The sequence below is a fragment of the Musa acuminata genome, chromosome BXJ1-3 (genome assembly GCF_036884655.1).
Source record: "Musa acuminata AAA Group cultivar baxijiao chromosome BXJ1-3, Cavendish_Baxijiao_AAA, whole genome shotgun sequence".
NCBI classification, from domain to species: domain Eukaryota; kingdom Viridiplantae; phylum Streptophyta; class Magnoliopsida; order Zingiberales; family Musaceae; genus Musa; species Musa acuminata.
In genome coordinates this window covers 6,329,720-6,346,600 of record NC_088329.1, presented here as the reverse complement: position 1 = coordinate 6,346,600, position 16,881 = coordinate 6,329,720, and the positions used below count along the sequence as shown (strand labels likewise).

The following is a 16,881-nucleotide window of genomic DNA, read 5'->3' as shown; positions in this document are numbered from 1 at the left end:
CATGGAAATCCAAGAGAGAGAGAGAGAGAGAGAGAGAGAGAGAGAATAGTTATCTACTTAAAAGTGTCTTTCAAAAGAAGTTCTAGGTGTATGATTGCAGACCTGCTCTTTCTATGAAGCCTGCATCTAGTAGTACTATGTTCTTTATTTCGTCTCCTTTGCCGCTCATTATTTCAAACACCAGCCATCTCAAACACGCTCCTATCAATCATCTCAAAGTTCTTGTGGATTATTCTATGGAAAACTAAAGAAAGAAAAGAACAGTTTCTGCTTAGCAAGAGTCTCTCAAAAGTTGTACATGACGCCATCTCTAAAGTAGTGTTGCAAGTTTCCTCTGAAGCAGAAAAATAGGTTGGACATCGAACTCCCATCATCTTGAATGAATGAATGAGAAGAGAACATTTTCTGTTGTTCTCTTAGGCATTATTCAAGTTCGAGTTGTTTCGCCTATGTGGTGATTATGCTTTTGTGGGTATGTGATGTAAAGATCCAAAAAAAAAATAAAGGATGAAATCTAATGTTTATATCCTCCCATAAAAGTGTGAACTTTGATGTGCCAACTTTTTTCCACATTCACATGTCCTTCAAGAGTACATATGTGCCATTAATATAAACCAGGCATGTGAAAGTACTGGACATCGAGAAAAGATGTGTCCCAATTAATGTTTCTTATATGTTCTTCATAAAAATATGTGATTGGAACTTGCAACTCGAGCACAAACACAGAGTGAGGCCACACTCAAAACCAGCATCCATGTCTTCAGGCCATAGAAATAATATTCTCCCTCCCCCCACAAAGGACCTGAAAAGTTCAGATGAAGTGAAGGCTCACGGCACATCTTTGGACATTACATCATAACCCCTCATTAAAAGTCACTGAGGAGACAGAGGAAAGAGCCATAGTCCACTGCTTTGACTTGACCACTGTGGCCTGCGCTTCCATCCTTGGGGAAGTGCGCCTCATTAAGAAACCAGTACACAGAGTTGAAGAGGAGGGCGAACTCATCTCTTTCTCTCTCTTCTGCTCTGCTCACTGCGCATTGTCATGGGGCGAGAGGCGAAACGTTGCTGCCGACCGTCGAAACGGCAACTCACACGAACAAGTGGCCGTCAGATTGGCATCTCCGTATCCTTTTGTATTTATCTTGTTTGGGTGTGCGGATTGGATTTGCGTGGGTTGAAAGCTAGCTTTTTACGACATTATTTTGCTCCAAGTATTTAATTATTATATAAATGATATATACATAAAGTGTCATATCAGTAGAAAAGGTTCGGATATCCTCTTTGTTTTTTTTTTTTTCCTTTTAATCCTTCCAGTGGATCTTTCAAAGTTCTATCTAAGAATTCATCCTTCGTTTGAAGCTAAGAACAAAGTACTATAGTGTTATAGTGTTCTTGTGACATACAAAAACTAAGCATTTACAAAAATATTATAACTGGGACACATTTTAAAGAAAATAAAAATAAAAATACTGATGGATAAAAAAAGAAGAAGAAGAAGAAGAAGAAGAAGAAGAAGAAGAAGAAGAAGCATCCCATAACGAGGAAATTTTTCTGAAAATTAGCCCGTTAATAAGCCTGATCAGATCAGGTTTTCTATCAGGTTTCTGACAACTTCGCTGCCTTGCCTCAGCTTCAGCCTGCAACATGAGTTAGAGAACAGGATTTTGGTGGATGTCAACAAGAAGGCAGCAGTGCAGCTGCGGCTGCATCTGACACACAACTTTAACTCATGTGATTACCATCAACGATGTCTTCAAACTTGAGGGCGATGCATGCCATGAGCTGATGATGCTCAATAACCTCTGTCTCACCTCCTCCTCCTGATGTTTATGGCCTGCAGTACATCAAATCCGATGCAGTCAGACATGCAACACAAAAGTCAACACATCGCTCAACACCTGCTTCTGCTGACAGTAGCTGATCCACTGTAGTTAACGCACCCATCGAGTCGAAATTGTTGTTGTCGGTGCACCATCAGGTAAAGATTGGAAATGTGTCTTCAGCATGCGCAGAGGGAGTTTTTGGATGATCCTCACAAACTATGATGGTGATGAATGGAAAGCATTTGCTTGTTTGATGTTTTTATGACCCTGAGAGGTATCAAACATTACCTAAGCTCACCACCTAATTTGATCAGAAATTGTTGGCAATCAAAGCTTCACAAGTTTGGAGATCAATTCCAAGAAATTGCAAGGTAAAGATTTTGTTGTTTGATGCAGTTAAAGTAGAGAATTGTAGTGTAATAGGTGGCTGTCTTAAATTCTGGGTTTACATAAAAGAAAGAAGTATAATAATCATAAAAAGTACATAACATATTGTATACATAGATAGAGAGAGAGAGAGAGAGAGAGAGAGAGAGAGAGAGGCCCTGCATTTTGTGGGACCCTTCCCTACAACCAAGTTCACACACCACCTGAGGAAAATGCCAATGCTAATAGCCATTTTTTTAGGGACAATGCTGTGAAAATTCTGAACCTCTCTCTCTCTCTCTCTCTTTGAGTGACAAGAATTGTTGCTGAATAAGAAGCTCCCCTGTGTGGGTTGCTCTTGATGTTTTCCCTGCCTTGTTATCTTCTCCCTGTCTCCAATACCACAAGAGAATTCTGCTGGATTTGAGGTACAGAACATTGTAGCCCTGCTCTTCTCTGAGGTGAAAGGGATGAGTAAAGAAGAAGACATCAAGTTCCTCAAGATACAGGTAAAGCTTCTATCTCTGAACATTTTCTTCTTAACTCGGGAGATCTTGTGTTAACCAATGTCTTCACGTTCAACTCTTCACTCTCTCTCTCTCTCTCTTGAGGGAGCTCCCACTAGGCAAGCAAACTGTGCTGGTTTTCATGGTTGTCTTTGTAATGCTTTCGTCTTGTGTGGGTTTTCTTGCTCCATTTGCAGACATGCATACTTAAAGTGAACATACACTGTGATGGATGTAAGAAGAAGGTCAAGAAACTGCTTCACAAAGTTGATGGTACTTCAACTGCAACACTCTGTTTTTAAGCAATCATACCATTACAAAATTTGTTATCTTCTTCACCTTTTCTTTTGGGGTTTCAACTCCATTGTTTTTCTTGATTATCTATCATAGCATCACGGACTGATGAGCTCTTCCATGGTTGATTTCTTTTGTTTTTGTTGCCTCTGCTTTGGGTTGCTATTGTTATCAGGGGTGTACACAACCAGTATAGATGCAGAGCAGGGGAAGGTGACTGTATCAGGTGATGTTGATCCTGCCACCCTCGTCAAGAAGCTTGCCAAGGCTGGCAAACACGCAGAGCTGTTGGCTCCGAAGGGTGGCAACAATAGCAGCAGCAACCAGGCCCAGAAGTCACAGCCGCAACAGGGCAAGGGGCAGCAGAAGGACAATGCGAAGCCACAGAAGGGTGGGAATGGCGGCGGCGGTGGCGGCGGCGGCGGTGGTGGTGGAGGGAAAGACCAAAAAGGTCAGCAGCCTCAGCAAACACCACAGCAGCAGCAGCTGCTACTTCAACAACAGCAGCAGATGCTGCATCAAATGAAAGGGTCCAAAGACCTACAGTTGCCACAGTTGAAGCCATTCAATTTACCCCCTCCGAAGGAGCCCAAAGCTGTCAGCTTTGCGTTGCCTCCTAAAGGCGGCGATGACTACGACGAGGAGGACGATTTCGTTGACGACTTCGACGACGACGAGATGGACGAGCTCGACTGCTTCGACGCCGACGTCGACGACGACTTCAAGAACATCAAGATCACGCCCGCGGTCGGGGTACCGAACGGGAACGCTGTGAAGGGTAATAACAAAGGAGGAGGAAACGGCGGCGGGGCTAAGAAGGTTGGAGAACAGAACCAAGGCATGTGTAACAACGGTGTACCGAAGAATGGCAATGGTGGTGGTGTTAAGAAGGGTGGCTGTGGAAACCAAAACCAGTGTCAAGGCGTTGGATCTGCATCGAAGAATGGTGGTGGCGCTGCGCCACAAGATGGCGATAACGATGGCAGTGACATCAAGAACCCTCCCAATGGTCACGGCAATGGCCAAGCTGGGAAAAGTGGCACCGCCAACGGAGCAAAGAAAGGATGTGGGAAGAATGAAATGGGCGGCGGAGGAGGCCATCCCATGATCAATCCGGGCATGATTGGCCAAGGCTTCCCCGGCATGGCAATGGGACCTCAGATGGGTAACGTTCCGGTGGCAGCGACGGCAGCGCAAGGAGTCCCACCTCACAATTACTATCAGGGAGGAGGCACGGTGGCGCCGCCGCCTGATGTGGTACCCATGACCAATCCATATCAGCAGCAGCAGTACATGGCCGCCATGATGCAGCAGCAGCAGCAACTGCAGCTTCAGCAGCAACAACAACAGAGAATGATGATGATGATGAACGCCCATGACCGCAGCTTCCAGCCGACGATGACGGGCTACGCCCGGCCACCCCCGCCGCCGGTGTACCTGCCTCCGGTGCCAGCGGCCGTCCCACATCATGGTGAACCCTACACCACCTTCTTCAGTGATGAGAACACCAGCAGTGGCTGCTCAATCATGTGAAACAAGCTTGATAGCTTGGTGCATGTAATTGTGGTGTTGGTCTATGTTTCTCTCTCACTCTCAGTGCATCCAACTACCTCTCTTTCCATGTGCATTTGGTGAGGGAAACAGTAGCTGTCATGAAAAGAAGAAAAGGGGGAATGATAGATGAGATGATCTGCTGCAAATATACAAAAATGGGTAGCTTATTACTCTGGTCAATATATATCATCTGAAATTTTGACCCTTTCTCAGTTAATTTTAAGGTTGATGTGATATCATGTAAATGGTAGTGGCTGATAGAAAAGATCCATGAAAGCTCAGATAAGTTTGGTGGTAAATTGATGAGCTGATGTTGCTCTCAAATGGTGCATTTATGGCACCTGGAAATGCAAGCAAAGGTTAAAAGTATTATCTTCACATGTTTAGTCACATCCAACATTGTTGGCATTCTTAATGTTGCATCCTAATAAATATTTTGATGTAGTTAGCATCCTTGTGATGCACTGAAAATTTCACACCATCATGTCAAGTGGAAATCTATATAGCATCTACTACTTCAGATATCATATTGCAGAGAGTATACAACTATGCTTTTTTTTATATCAAGTGGAGTTTATGGGAAGAAAAAATACATAATGCTGTAGAATTATTGGTCTCATTTGAGTATCAAAAAATTATAAGTAGTCTTATGTTTGCTAACTGCTAACAGGAGGATTCTATTTGGTCCTCTTTAAGAATTTTGAAGAAGAAATTTCAATCTTTTCTATTATGTATCAGTATGAGATGATCTGCTGCTGCAAAAAGGGGGAATGATAGATGAAATGATTTGAAATTTCATCTTAATAAAAGAAGATTGTTTTGGCTACCCATCATAGGCTCTAATAATTGGAATTTTAGAACTTTTTGCACTTGAAAAGATCATGTTTCCTTGTTTTAATCATTCAACTTCTGTTTGTGAAATATTTACAAAATGTGAGAAGTTTATGCAGTGACTTGAGTTTTAGTAGATTATTCGAATCTAGCAGAGACTGAACAAATCCAAGATCAGAACATAACTCATTCAGGTAGTTGATTTGTGTACATTTGAGTAGCCCATGGAGAGATGTGGAGGTCTCAGAGAAGTATGGAAATGCACATTCTTCTTGTAACTTTGAATGCAACACAATGTTTATGCTTGGAAATGCAGAGTATAAAACCATAGAATCAAGTAACCTATGCCTTGGGATGAGAGCTAATCCTACCCTCCCTCTAATCTAAAAGGAAAGAAGAGAAGAGGGGAGAGAGAGAGAGAGAGAGAGAGAGAGATGCTTTGTAGTGTTGGGAGGAGAGCTGAGCAGGATTGAATGATGCTCTCCTCTTAGTTTTCTTCACTTTCAATCCCTTTCTTTACTCTTCTCCATGTTCTCCACTTCCCAAAACTTTTGACCTAAGGTGTACTGCCACATTGAAGAGATGCACACACCTCTCTCTCTCTCTCTCTCTCTTCCCCCCCCCCTCTCCGGTCACGCAACTACACAGGTCTGTGACGGAGATGAGGCCAACGCGAGTTCAGGGTGGAGGCACGACATCCCCCCGTTAAAACCTTTAGGAAATGGAATGTGGTGAGTGACTCGAGCTCTCGAATGGAGGGAATGTATCCGAACTGTGTTCCCAAAAGGAACAGCAGATCTACTACTTAGATCAATGCAGGCAACGGTGTCAGGATTCTCACGTACGGAGGCCATCGGTCAAGTTGTTCTACAGTGTCCTCCGCCTAGGTGAAGTGCCATGAGAGCAGAGCAGAGCAGAGCAGGGCAGTATTATGCTGCTGCTACAACAGCACTGTCAATCAATCAAACACCTGTGGCGCCCGATTCCTCCATGCCATTGCTCCTCCGCGAGACGTCTATTCTGTCAACCCTAGACGAGGATCATCCACTGGAGTCCATCACCGAGCGGCAGCGGCAGTTTCCTGTTCCTCTTCTCTGCCGAGTAATGAGCAGTCACCGACGGCTTGTCTTCTACTTCGTCTTCTTTATCGGGATGTGGGCGTGGCGTTTCTCGCAGCGGACAAAGGTAGTGCGATCACGGGTTTACGTACGTGATGAACGCGGCATGTAGACGGTGGTACGACGTTGCTTGTCGAACACCTTGACCGCTCTCTCGTCTGCGTTGCTGCAGTGCGTCGTTGTACCCGAAAGAAGGACGTACTCCCCGTGATCAGCCATTGGAATCTCTCCTTCCTTCTATCCCTGCGAGTAGTGTGAGATGGATCGGACTCATATTGATCTTAAACAGAAATTACTGTATAATACGGAAATATTTGCTTCCATACCCATTGATTCATCAATATTTATATCATATGGACATCATTCTAAAATGATATTTTTTTAAAATATTTCGACAATAATACAGTAAAAATATTTTAATTTTATCGTAAAACATTTCTCTTTATTAACTCATTATATATATATATATATATATATATATATTCTCAAAATCGCCTTGGTTTAGAAGGGATCGCACATTAAGGTGGGCCCATTTAGTCCAGATTAAAGCCTTCGAGTGCCAGATTGAGCCCATTACAGGCCGAATTTGGGCCCAATAAGTCTTGATAGGGACGTTCGATGTTAAACCTTTTCTTAATAATAATTTTCGTGAATTCACAACACATACCAACAAATCTTTGTGAAAATGCTTTTAGAAATATATTAGATAATAATTATGAATGCACAATGAAAAACACGATATCAAATCTACTAATGGATGAGACTAATAGTGTGGAAATCTTAGGACAGTAGAACTTCTCTAACACCAAAGAAATCCTACTTAGGAAATCTTAATCTCTCTCAAGATTAAGAAAAGTGATTTACTTATCACTCTTAGATTTAGTGACGTTAATCAAATTTAACTAAACCACCGCAGATTCAAAAGCGAAGATCGAGCAGAACCTAACACGAGCTCACAGCAGCACGGATTTCATAGCAAGAAACATTGGAGGCCACAGTATAGCCGTATACAGTTTACGCTCTCAAAGACACATCCATGAAGGCAATATTACTTGTGTCAGAAGCTTCTACTCTCTGCTGCTGGTGCTGTTCATGGCGATCATTTCCAACAGGTCTACATCCCTCTTCACATCCTCGCTCGGTATCACCAGCGGCGGAACGCCGTCCCACGTCGTCGCGGCGTCACACGCTTTCCCAATCCTAACGCTGCATCCCAGCTGATCGAAGAGACAACTTATCATATCATCCGTGTCAGGCAGCATCCTGGAATCCAGCAGCATCTCGGGGGCCTCGCCGAGGCCCCAGCCATGAAGGAAGCGGTCGCCATCACCGTCTCCCTGCACGTTGACGGCTTCACGTTGCATGCCATTCTTACTGCTGCTTTCCACCGGCGGAGGTGACGAGGTCAGATTCAAGCTTCGGATGTAGTTCTGCAGGAGCGTGCTCCGCTTGGCGTCCTTCGACTTCCGGCATGTTCGACGAGAAGACTGCCGCCGCTTGTTGGTGTTCCAGTGGTTCTTGATGGAGTTCTCCGTGCGTCCTGGAAGCCGCTTGGCGATCTCCACCCACCTGTTCCCCAGCTGTGAGTGCGCCTGAATCAGTATCTTGTCTTCCTCCTCGCTCCAACTATCCACCTGCATCGACAAGAGATTGCTGTCATTTCGTGGGTAGCTGATCCAATAGTCCACAAGTAGATCGCATGCATGCAGCAGTTCATGTTTGCTCATTCAAATCATTTTAGGTATATAATAAATTCATGCATAAATAAAATACTGCACAACATAAATTCCATGATATTTAGATTTAAGGATTTCCACAGAAATAAATTTTAATTCAAAAACATATCTTGATCCATCCAGACCACTATTTTGAGATCTTTCTATGTATCATAACTTGTTTACCATAGAGAGAGAGAGAGAGAGAGAGAGAGAGAGAGAGAGCACTATCTTTGACAGTATGATTTCTAAAATTTAAATGCTTTCTAATGAATTATTATTATTTACATTTCCTGTGAGTTATGTGACAGTATGGGGATGAAACTGTTGCAAGAAAAGAATAATTCTAAGTTGGTGAAATCATGCAATTCTATATTTTAAGAGCATGTAAGAAAGCCAATCTATATATAAGAAATCCAATTCTATATTCTAAGAGCATGTAAGATGAGAGTGATACACTGTGACTATATCATTCACCACAAATAACATTGATCTATAGCATATAATTGCAATAATGAGAAATCAAGTAATCTTTTTTTTTTTTTTTGTGATGGGATTTTGGAAATTATTCCTTTTTTCAACAACATGAGAAAAAAAGTATATGCCTGCATGTTATAAACCTTTAGATATATGCTCTTACATATATGTATAATTGCATGCCATGTAAATATTGATTTGAATTATTTGTGTATATCTACAGGACAATAATTAAATTATGTTTTTTTCCATAATCAAATGCATGCAGATTAATTGGTTTTTAATTCATAGACATTGTATATATATATTTATTTACAAATTAATTGTCACATATAACTTTACCAAGACATCTGAAAGAAAATAATAATAATAATAATAATAATAATAATTGCATGAACAAAGTATCTCTTATTATGAATGAATAAACTAGAGAGGAAAGTATAGGGTAATTAATAAACCTTGATATTAGGCCTTAAATGGTTATGCCATCTTTCTCTGCATTGCTTCCCAATTCTTCCATTTAGCATTCGAGCTACATGAGACCATTTCCTGATTCCATATCGCTCCACTAATTCCATCAACATGCTTCACAGAAAATACACAAAATATCTCCTATTAGATTCATCTCCTTTTAACTTTCTGAAATCTCTATATATTTGTCTGCAATAAAAACATTATTATAAGAAAACATGATGTCTTTTGAGATCATAAGGAAATCAATACCTATCTTCCTCGGCAGTCCATTGCCCCTTCACCACGTTGGACTTCTTCTGCACTCGACAGCCATCGTTTTTGGCAGCCACAATAGTCTCCGTATCGATCTGGACTTTCTTTTGCGCTTGACTTCCGGCCACCATAGTCGAAAGATCATGAAATGCATCTAAAGATATATCGAATTCAGTAATGTTACAAACCATCAAATCTCGATCACCAATGATCCTGGTGGAATAACTCGGAGGATCAATCTTTTGGAGCATCAGAGTACTGTTCAAGTCATCTGAGAAGGTGTTGTGAGGGAAACCATTGGATAAGACATCCAACAGATCACCAGAACCCTGAAACCAGTGGAGTTCATGATGGAAGGCCATAGGCAGTAAGCTCTTTGGGCAACCAAACTCCATAGGACGGAGGAAGGGGAGGAAGGATGGAGAACAATGGTGAGGGTGCTTCTTCATCTATATACGAAGGTGGCAAATTGAAGGTGAATCAGTGGTCAGAATGTTCTGAGAATTGTGACTGTCAAGCTTCCTTCAGAGAATGGACAGTGACACAGAAAATTTTGTCTGAATTGAGTGAAGGTAATGATTGTAAGGGACATGTTATGGAAGGTAAGTTAGTCAGAAGAGGAACACATGGCAAGTCCTCATATGCCTCTTCTAAATTCGAATTGCTTCCCTTGGTGGATTCTTGGATGCATTCTCATAAATGCATCCAAAGGGGTCTTTCTACTGAGGTAATAATTGGAAGCTGCACAGATAAAACCTTTGAAGACTTGACCATGTAATTTCAATATTAATTCTTACCCCATATATATATATATATATATATATATATATATATATATATATATATATATATATATATATATATGTTTGTCATGGAAGAGAAAAAAAAAATCTTTTTTATGATTTTTAAGGGGATCTTGTTTATCTAAAGATTTTTATTCATGTCTACCTAAAAATCTAAGAGGAAAGGGTGTTTTAACTATAGATTAAAAAGCTATACTCATTTAAAAAATTAAAAATCATTTTCAAAAGAAAAGAAATATTGTTGAATTATCAAAGATTTTTACTGTCTTTTAAGAAGTATTAATGAAAGGAGTGTCATTAATGTATAGTCATCACAACAATAAGAGTTGTCAGAAGTGTTTTAAATGCAAAGAGAATTGTTCAGAAATTAATTTTGGGGAAAACCATAGATGAACATTTTTTTAAGGATATTTATTACTCCGAGGGTGTAACAAAATTCATGAAATATTTTCATCTTTTTTTTATTGGTGCAAAAAAATTCCCTAATTTAACAAGTCACCTTATCATTTTCTACATTTAATCAAACAAAGTTATGAGAGAATTTAACATAAAGAAAATATGTTGACTAAGATAGTGCTAATTGATCTTTTTTTTTTGTCTTTAGCCTATTTAACATATATATATATATATATATATATTTCTTAAGGCCTCAATTAAGTACTCTCCATAAAATTCTAAAAATGGATATTCAGGCCATTTTAATCAATTATTGTGGGCAAGAATCTTGAAAAGTAGTGGTCATTATTGTTAGTTTGATTATTTTTCCTTGATATTGTAAGTTTTTAAGAAATTGTTAGCTTCATTACATGTATAAGTTGGTTCATCATCAAACCCCAATTCCATTGATTTCATCAAATGCAAAAATGCATCATTATAATCATGCCATAATTTATGTATGTAGTATACCCCTCCACTACATATTTAACCTCTTTTTAAGAGAACTCTGAATTGTTTGAATTCCATCAAAATATACATAACAATTAGTTTCGAATGATCCAACAATAGATTGATCTTGACAGGCATATGCGATGATCTAATGATGCAATCTCATGATCCACATACAATTATCTTACAACAAAAACTTAGTCTGTTAATACAAAGAAATCAAATAAAAAAGTGTAACTAATGCACCGATATAATCGAATCATTTTTTATTTGGATCGATATAATCGAATAGACTGAAAATCAATTAATTTGATTCCGTTAAAAATATATATTTTTAAACAAATCGATTCAATTTGATTGAATTGAATCAGAATTTTCATTTGGATGACACGATCATATTTATAAAATTAATCGATCTATTTTTAGTCGATTTACCTTTTCGTCTTTTTATTATTATGTATAGAGAGACATTTGTCGTGGTCTTTACAATGATAATAACTTATGATGGTATTAATATTATATACTTAAACTTTATAATGAGAAAAAAAATATGATGATATTATATTATATTATATAATTAAAAAAAATCTATTTAGTTGCTCTATCAACTCGCAAAGCATCAGAGTGTATCATATCAGATAAAAGGCTCATTGTCTTTGCATCTTTTGGTCAAGGCGACTACTTTGACACCTTTAATCGACCACAACTGTGGAGCTGAATACACTGATTACCACAGTCCACAACCGGAGCTGCGGCGCCGCCACCAGCAGGAACAAGCTTAAGGGGGTACGTTCCCAGATTTCATTCGATGCATCACACAGTGTTACTGTTCATCCTGATCATATGATGCCAGACTTGGCTGTTCATCATTGTCTGATCCATAGAACATGATCAAGAAGCTGATACCTACATCCCACATGCATTACACCCTGATCCAATGTTCCATTGCCCGCCCGCCCCTTGCAGGGTTTTAAAGTGAAAGCAACCTTGACAGGGATTGACTGTGAAACAGCTCAGTTTTCCAGATTCCATGCACAGACAGACTTAGGTCGGTCCTCCTTACAAGAACGACTTTAACCTTGGTTAGGTGAGAGATGTTACTCTCAGCAGCAGCTTGTCATCCAAGTGAAATAGCTGCCACATGACCGCTATCTTCTTTCCAGCTTCCGGTAAGATCGAGCACCGACTTCTACCGGGATGTGGTACTTAAGACTCCATGGGCAGAACTTGTCCTGACCCCATGCCAGCAGAAGCACTACACTTTTGGTCACATGAATCCCATGATTGATGGCACCAGGACAAGCTAAGCTACAGTCTTCACAGTCTGAAGGCGCTGGAGGAAGAACACAAGCCAATTCCATATCAATTCCAGTACGATGGTCACAGAGCAACGGAATTCTTATTCCCCGAACACTAAAATATCAGTACCTGGAAAATATGATGAGGGAAGTAGGGTTTTGATCTGTCCGAGAACATGCTTGGTAGGACACAAGCACCACATAAAAGGCCAGGATCTTGGCCCCCTGTTCTTGATTAAACAAGGAAAAAGAAACAGAGAAAGGTTTGAAGATGTGCTGTGGTGAGAACAAGTCTAGTGTTGCAGGTCAGCTGAAACATGGGTCCATGTTCCTGATCAAAGAAGAAAAAGAAAACAAGCAAAAACTGAGGCTGAGGCTGAGGCAATGCAGTGTTGCAGACCTCCTGCATGCTTACTGCTGCTTCATGTAATACTTACTGCAACCACTTGTTCTACAGACATGTGATATGTCAAATGGCACTTTGCTACATAGCTTTGTACTAAATCATGCCTATAAAGCAGAGAATTGTTTGGTAGCAAGAGCTTCAAACCCACTTTTCTTGTTGCATGTGCAAAAAACTAAGAAATGAACAATGATTTTGTGATCTTTGAGGCATAATTGATGAGATTATATCAGATGGCCACAGGTGTAGAAAGTGTTTTCTTTTCCATAAAGAACCACAATTATATTTTCTTACCAACTGAGAATAGAAACAATATAAATCAATTTTAGTTCAGATGATGAATCCATGCGCTGACATCAATGACTTGAAAGTTGTGAGAAGGGTGAAGGTGTCATCATCATAGTGCGGCAAGCGGGCAGCTGAAGCCTCTCACCAACCGGGGGTGGTCGAAAAGGGCAGGAAGTGAAGCTAGTGGTCACAAACTCCACCTCACTTGGCTGACCTCCGACTCCATGGATTGGAGGAGCCACCTAAAAGCCCCACAAAAGAGGAGAAAATTTCACATGCAGCAGTTCTTGACGTGGAGAGAAACCTGCCTCACACCCTTGTGTGTCACAGTAAGTGGATTGGGATAGCTACAAGGAAGAGAGTTCAGAGGACATGCCCACATTGGCTGCCATGTGAGCACCTGGAGATGTCCCAAGTCTTATCTTGGATTTGAATCTATGCTGGTTGGATTTGTTGCCTGAATCCCCTCATCCATTTGCTACTCTTACTGGATAATCTCATGCAAATTCTCCTATCCACCTATTTCATTTGGGGCCAAAGAAAATAGGGGATTAGCCAACTGCCATGGGGCCCCACATCCCACCCCCAAACCCACATGCACTCCCACCCCCCCCCCCCATCCCTTGCCTTTTTGCCTATTAAAGCTCCATGGCAAGCAAAGAAGTAGAAAAAAGAGGAGGAAGAAGGAATATTGAGTGGGTTGGCTTCTCTCTCTCTCTCCCTCGCTTTCTTTGCTTCACAAAGCAGTTCTAGTAGTGGTGTTGTGTTCTAGTACCTGCAGAGGGGTAGATGGCTGTGGAGGTGGAAGATGATGTCTTCTTTGCGGACCTAAGCAAGCAGATTGCCCTGCTGATCATGGATGATGAGGAAGAATTCCCAGTGCAGTGCCCACAGCTTCCTACTCAGGTTGGTTGCCAGCTTCCTCACTGATCTCTGTGAATTTGTTTTCTTGAGTGATCATAGATAGGGGACGATCAGATGTCTGCCATGAAATCTTGCTCTGCTTTTTCTACTTCCTTTTTTGCTTTTTCTTCCCTTTCTTTCTGTGGAAAAACATTCAAACATGAGTTTTGAGGAGCCTGATGCATCATTAGGTTTCTCTGGCGTAATAGGAAAACGGAATTTGCTGCAATCGATCACTCTCTGTCATGCATGGGATTTGAGTTACATGATGCTGATCAATCATGCATACAAATACCTAGTGTCACACCTGTCCTTATGCTCTGTGTGGGACCATAGTGCTGCAATGGGACCCAGAAAGAACCTAGTATTTAGAGGCAGATAATTCATCAATTTGTGCTAAAGACAGATTTATTAGTTTCTATATATATATATATATATATATCACATCTCTCCTTAGGCATGTACTAAATTTGGCAAGCCCCAGTAGATTATGCAGCTTCATCCTGCTGCTAATTGGCTGTGGATCCTCCCCATCTATTGTTATTATTATAATAATTATTATTATTAATTTTGCAACATTATTTTGAGATTGGAATCATTCATTCATACTGCACACACCCACCGCTAGTGTAGGTCAAGCCAGATCAGTCACATCAGAAATGGATCTGTACAATAATTGAAGAGGATCTCAAATCTGATACTGTGGCCAATACACAACCATTTTTAAGTTTTCCCTTTGTCATTTAACCAGACACCTAACAATTCTATCACCTAACAGTCCATATAAAGGCTCAGCATCGACGCATAGTTCTTGGATGTGCAAATTCTATCTTCCTCCATGTCCTCAACATGATCTAGAAATGTTTATTGTCAACACAGGATTTACCTTACATGCCCCAAGTCATGATGCCGCCAGCATATGGATATGAGTTGTTGGCCTACAGAAGGGAGAGCAAAGGAACTGGAGTCTTTATCCCACGCTCTGCTGCACCGAGAAGGAAGAACAACAACAGGTCAAGGAGATCCACTGCAGCTGACAGCAACACCCACAGGCAGCTGAACAAATCTGCAGCTGTGGCTTCTCAAGTCACCAATAAATGCAGCAGTAACTCAAGTGTGCCAAAGAGGCAGTCCCAGGAGTACCAGATGATCTCTGGCTCATACTAAGTTGCAGCCTGGTCCTGATGAATTGTTTACGGTACTCTGTAAAGGAAAAGCATACTTTTTCCATCTGGTGATGTACTGGTGATGTGGGCTTGAAATAAGATTCCAGCCTCTTCAGTGAATTGTATAGTTCCTGTAACCGGTGAAGAGTGGCTTGGAGTGGAGCAAGTGCTCATTGAGTGTTGTATTAATTGGAGAAGGTAAAGAATGGGAGTGATCATGCCATTAGGATATGGTGGTGTTGTGATGAGGACACCTTCAGCTGCTCTCATCTGGATGCTGATCAAATCAACAGGTGCCATAAGCTGATGTTGTATCTTTCACCTGTCATTTGCTGAACACTGTATGACATCAAACATGGTTAAGATGTCACAATCAAGACTTGATAAAACATTTTTTTAAAATTTAAATAGTGCAAAAAATGGGACCTTTTTCAGATATGGTATTTGGAGATCTACAGAAAAATAATCTCTTGCATGATGCACAGTTTATTCCTATTGATCTTTCCATACTGGATAGATCAGTACAGTAATTGCAAAGCAATAATAGTAGCTCAGATTATTTAGAAGTAGATCAGGGTTTTTTAGTCGTACGAAATTGATATGTTGATTGGCTATCTGTTTTGTGCTTAGATATTAAGACCTTAAAAAAAGATCATGTTAACTACTTCTACATTAAAAATCAGCTAGTTTGAGCACAAAAACTCATATACAATATTTCAAAACATAACCCTAACATTCTTATCATTGTAATAATCTTCTAAAGTATACTAATATTAATTAGATTTTCAAGAAACAATCAATCAGTTGGCTAGCAGAGATTAAACCACAAGTGCATATATACAAGTTCTCAAGTTTTACAGAAATATATATGCTAAATTTAAATTCAAAAAGTAAAATAAGTACCATACTTGGAGTGACATGTATGCAATTTTGCAAAAATGAAAGGATCATAACTGATGCAGATCATAATCATAGATCGACATTATCTTCCTCGTCCTCTTGCAGTGCTCACAAATCCAGTGGCCTACCTCAGCTATATCCAACTCTGATGTGTACCCAGTGCATGATTGAGTTCTCCTCATCTGCATCATATCCAACTCCGGCTACATGCTATGCATCAGTTTTGGTTCATCTCTAAACACCCCTTAACCATCTTAGCTTTCACATGCACATATCATAATCTTTCTTTTCAGAAGGGAAGATGTCATGTGGCTTGTCATCCATTGCGAAAAAACTGTTGTGTTTGATCAGGATTTAGTGGCTTTGAGCATCCACTGAATTTGCTCTCTGTTGTTTGTAGAACTCAAATATTTAATTCATGGCTTATGAAACAATCTCTGCTGCTCCCAACTACATATCTTTGATTCATAACTTTAACCATTCAATCAGAGAAGTTGCTTCCATAATTTGTATCAGATGGCAAAGGAACAACCTCAATATTGTATCAAGATGTCACATAAGTTCTTAAAGAAATATTACCTGTCCCACTCTTTAACTTGCATCTTGTAGTACTCATCATGAACGTGCATCAAGCATAATTAACTGAGGGCCCCACTTCAGCCAGGCAAGAGATATCCCTATCCATGGGGCCATACCTCAGGCATATATCATTAGCAGCACATACATGGTGTGGTGTCTGAAAGAGCAACTACATCTGTATCCACCATATGGGGCCAGAATCTAATCACATGCACATGAATGGCAGATCATGCCATTATATAT

The 16,881-nt window shown here is 40.3% G+C and overlaps 2 protein-coding genes across 2 annotated transcripts; both read left to right on the top strand.

Moving 5' to 3' along the window:
* Positions 1 to 1,492: 1,492 nt before the first annotated feature.
* LOC135619160 (heavy metal-associated isoprenylated plant protein 32-like) lies at positions 1,493 to 4,915 on the top strand. The gene is made up of 3 exons (XM_065120882.1): positions 1,493 to 2,701; positions 2,896 to 2,971; positions 3,168 to 4,915. The coding sequence occupies exons 1-3, from the start codon at positions 2,663 to 2,665 to the stop codon at positions 4,523 to 4,525; spliced, it is 1,473 nt and encodes a 490-aa protein (XP_064976954.1). The 5' UTR covers positions 1,493 to 2,662; the 3' UTR covers positions 4,526 to 4,915.
* An 8,832-nt stretch (positions 4,916 to 13,747) lies between these two features.
* On the top strand, positions 13,748 to 15,388 carry LOC135619147 (uncharacterized). Its single transcript, XM_065120859.1, has 2 exons — positions 13,748 to 13,996; positions 14,873 to 15,388. The coding sequence occupies exons 1-2, from the start codon at positions 13,880 to 13,882 to the stop codon at positions 15,158 to 15,160; spliced, it is 405 nt and encodes a 134-aa protein (XP_064976931.1). The 5' UTR covers positions 13,748 to 13,879; the 3' UTR covers positions 15,161 to 15,388.
* The last annotated feature ends 1,493 nt before the right edge of the window (positions 15,389 to 16,881 follow it).